This window comes from Otolemur garnettii, unplaced genomic scaffold (assembly GCF_000181295.1).
Source record: "Otolemur garnettii isolate 467f Iridium unplaced genomic scaffold, OtoGar3 scaffold00103, whole genome shotgun sequence".
Taxonomy (NCBI): domain Eukaryota; kingdom Metazoa; phylum Chordata; class Mammalia; order Primates; family Galagidae; genus Otolemur; species Otolemur garnettii.
In genome coordinates this window covers 4,684,704-4,689,137 of record NW_003852498.1, presented here as the reverse complement: position 1 = coordinate 4,689,137, position 4,434 = coordinate 4,684,704, and the positions used below count along the sequence as shown (strand labels likewise).

Below are 4,434 nucleotides of genomic sequence, written 5' to 3'. Positions count from 1 at the left end.
ACTATAGCCGCAAACTCATGGGCTTAGCTGTTCTGCCTCTGCCTCTTGAGTACCTAGGACTCTAGGCATGCACCACCATTCTGGGCTAATTTTTTCTATTTTTGGTAGAATAGGGTCTTGCTCTTGCCTGTCTCAAACTTCTGACCTCAAGTGATTCTCCTGGGTGGGCTTCCCAGAATATTGAGATTACAGAAATGAGCCACTGTCCCTGGCCTAAAAAGGATATCTTTGTCTCAACTTTTGTGCATTAAAAAAAAACATTTTAATGCTCACTATAAAGTTCAATGATTTAATGGCAACAGGTGGGCAACTTATTTAAATGGTTTAAATGAATAACTTTTATTACGCTCCCACCAACAAACTGGCATCAACAAAGGGACAGAAGAATTTAGAATTATATGATTTGAAGAAAAGGCAAGAAAAAGCACATCCCTTATACTTATGGTGTTTGTAAATTAAGATTCATTTTATATAAAGGTAGTGTCAAGGCAATTATAATCAGGTAAGGTTCAATTCTTTTGTATTCTCTTGATAAATCTTTCCATATTTTATTGGAATTAGTTGGGTGCACGTTCTCTTCAGTCAAAGTTAAGTTCTCAAAGGTCAAGACCCCAAGTAGGTACTCAGTAACGTTTCTGGCTACATTGAACCAGGAAGACAAATACTTCCAAAGTGACTCGCAAGATATTTGGATACTAAGTCCTGAGACACTGAAAAATCAAGCAGCTTTTGGAAGAGGAGGTAATGATTATGAACCAGGGTGCTGAGGAGTTGCTCTCTGGAAAAGTTTGTGTGCCTAGTTTCTACTCTACAGCTTTTACCCAGTTTTCCAGCCAGTGAGACTGTGGGCACCGCATCTTCTCAACACCTTTGGTGCTGTTCCTATGTCCTTTTGTTGGTTGCTTTACCTAGCATCACTCAAGGAGGGATTAAAAACAGAGGTCTAGCTTTAGGCTTTGCTCTCCCTAGTTCGTTTTTACTTTTTTGGCATGGGCTTGTGAGAGAAAGGAGAAGTTTCGAATCTTATGCAAATAGTTTCTGGGGTCTTAATGTTTCCCTCCAAATTGTACAGTTCCACAGGACACGAAAACTTTCAAACTTTAAAACTAGAGGGCAAATGACAGCCATGTTCTGGTTCTGGATGAAAGCATAACCACTCCATAGGTATCTGAGCATATGTGTATGGGGGATGGGGTGGGGGAGTGGGGGCAAGGCTGGGAAGGGGAGGAGGATATGGGCAGTGGGGTGGGGGAGACAGAATTGGAGGTGGACATGTAAGAGTCATAATGTTGTAAAGAAGAGGTGAAGGAGATATAACTGCTGAGCTGATACACATTTTTAGGTCACTGCACCTCACTATTTCACTGTCTGATGAAGGTAAAAATCCTAAAATGTAGGGGCTGGCATATAAAATGAGACTATATGTTTTTAGTGAGTTTGTGCAAAAACCATAATTAACTGAACTAAGAAACCAAATTAATTTAACAACTTCCGATAGAATAATTTATGTTTTTTTTCAAATATTATTTCTTAGATTATATTATGTCATATTATTGACCAATTAATTGGTTAGCAGTGATAGTTGGAGAATTGGAAACTGTTTTACTCAGACTGGTGACTCAAGACTGTGATGTTCTCACTACTTTGGGGACACAATTTTCCATGGGTCTGTGTGTTTCTCCATGTCTTACAAGCAGAGGCAATACCTGTCTTTGTGCCAGATCAGGGGTTGGCAAACTATGGCGCACAGGCCAAATCCAGCTTGAGACCTGTTTTGTATGGCTTCCAAGTTAAGAAAGTTTTTGTTTTAAAGGGTTGTAAACGAACAACAACAAAAACTGTAACAATGTCAAGCACAATGAAGAAGATTATAGGGAGATTTATCTGTGGCCTGCACAGCCTAAAGATATTTACTATCTGACTTTTTACAGAAAAATTTTCCTGTTCTCCATTATCTTTTCAAGTGTGTTTACAGAATGAACAGCTTTGAAAAATGTATATAGTGTCTCCCTCTGGAACAAAGAGAGGATGTCACTTGCCCATTTCCTTCAGCCCTGGGGGCACTGGGCTTCAGAAAGTCAGAGTGCAAATGACAGTGCTCTGGCCACTGCTACTGCTGTGGGCACTAAACTGTCTTTTGCTTTTGACTTAGGAGTCCCATCTCTTCTGCCAGCATTCACTGTGGCAGGCTACCTTTTTAGTTTTCAGGTACGGTAAAAATCTCAAACCCTTCACAAATCTTGTCACCTACTTGAAAAGTTAACCTGGATTGAGGAAGACAAAGAAAAAAAAGCCGTATTTTTTAGCATGTTCACGAGGAATTCAAATATAACTACAGATTACCTACTCCGTTAGGAATTTGAAAGGGAAAAATATAAAGACAGGACTAAAAACAGTATATTAAGAAGACATATAGATCTTTTTGGATTTACCTTGTATGATAAAGTTTTCTTGAACTGTTTACTGAAATGGAAAAACAAAAAGAATTAGTTATCATTCTAAATACCAAATATTAAGAGTAATCCTGAAGAAAATAAATGACAAATAAAACATATATATTTGAAGAATATCGAATAACAATACTGAAGTAAAAACTATGTCAGTTTGAAATACCTTTATAAAAAGATGAAAGCATATCTACCACTATGCTATTAATTTTAGAGATATTCTTTCACCAAGTGTTTAAGAGAAGACTGTCAGAGAAGCACAGTCTGTTTTTTCATCTTCCTCTCAAGGGAACACATAGATCTACGTGTTCTACCATGGGGGTTTATTATTTTTCAGGTGTGGGGAGGCCAACAGATGGGGAGATGATTGCCACTGAACACATAGCTTTGTTACCATGCCATAAGGGCCACCGGGAACCACAGCACAGGGTCTGTCAGGAGACAGAGGGAGCTGGGTAAAATGTGGGCAGGGGCCTTCAAAGTGGTTCCCTGGGAAGGAACAGCCTACCTCAGGGTAAGCAGGTTTAGGACTGGCTGGCTCAAATAATTTCGGGAGGGCTCTTGGCCGTAGAACTGTCTCTTGTAGTCTGGGACCAAGCCTTGGTATACAGGCTGGAGAGAGAGGCTTAGAAGTGTAAGAGCTCAATAAATGAGGCAGCTGGGGTTAAGTAAGGGCTCTGGATTGAGCCTTTCCAGGTCCTTTACTATCTCCAGGAATTGGCTAGCTCTGGGAAGAACAGTCTAGGCAAACATCAGAAAATATATTAATAACATTGGGAAACTACTGCTGTCATGGCTATGAAAGGCAGACATACATTCCACAAACATTGTCTTTTATTTACGCTGAAGCTTTTGCTCTTAGTTATCACTCAAAAATATGTACGTATACATTTTTGTATATGTATACATTTTGTATATGCTAAATTTATAGGGCCAATTAGTTTGTTTTAGCAAGAGGGTGGCTTTCCAATAAAGCAGTGAGAATTAAAATACCTCCCTCTTCTACATTGGATAAGGACTATGAAATGCCTGCCAAACTTCCTGATTAGTCATCAACACTCATCAATGTATACATTTTGTTTATGCTAAATTTATAGGGCCAGTTAGTTTGTTTGAAATGAGTACTTGTTACTACATATTACAGAAACAGTATGCTATCTATAAATTTCCAACTCTATCTTTGGCGATGGAGGTAGGTGTTCTACACAAGATAGCAGTTCCAAGGAGCATATGTTAGTAAATCTATAGGATGTAAAAAAGTTGACAATAATTGAAACTTGCAAATAGCTTAGACTATATAGATTGAACAAGGCGACTAGCATTTTTAAGAATCTTTATAGTGCTAGACTTACAAACTCCTGATGAGTGTAAAGATATACATTTTATCAACATGGGTACAGAACAAAATTTCAAATTGCTGAATAAGCCTCAAGTTATATTTTATGTTTTGTTTTCCAACAGTTCCTTTGGTTTCCCTCTCAAGTTGTTGCAAATTGTGATAAAGAACAAAACACAGAAAGACAGAGAAGACTATTACTTGTATTTTGTTACTTTAAATTATCTATGTAGAAGTTTGATATAATTTTTAATGGACATTTTCTAAGATTTTAAAGAAATGATGCAACTGATCAGAAGACCTTTTAAGATACGATGGGATATGTTTCCCAAAACTAACATATTTAATCTGTTCCACAATTAAAGTGATCATCGTGATTCTTAATCACTGAATCGGAATATGAAAATGTCACAAGCACCAAGAGGATGGCCTTCCAGTAAAGCAGTGAGAATTAAAATATCTCTCTCTTCTATATTGGATAAGGACCATCAAAATGCCTGCCAAACTTCCTGATGAGTCATCAATGCCCCGAGGCAGTATTTAAAAATACTAATGCTACTACTGTTACCAGTGACAGTTCACATTTCTTGAGTGCTGATTCTATGCTCCTTCTAAGGGCTTTATACTTCTTATAAAATTGGTGATTGAGAT

The 4,434-nt window shown here is 37.8% G+C and overlaps 1 protein-coding gene across 3 annotated transcripts in view; it reads right to left on the bottom strand.

Moving 5' to 3' along the window:
• GSTCD (glutathione S-transferase C-terminal domain containing) overlaps positions 1-4,434 on the bottom strand; it is a 130,865-nt gene that overhangs the window by 5,548 nt on the left and 120,883 nt on the right. For all 3 annotated transcript variants that reach the window (XM_012809283.2, XM_003796340.1, XM_012809282.2), the window contains one exon: positions 2,433-2,463. In XM_012809283.2, the coding sequence (XP_012664737.1) occupies positions 2,433-2,463 (31 nt within the window). The remainder of the gene's footprint in view (positions 1-2,432; positions 2,464-4,434) is intronic.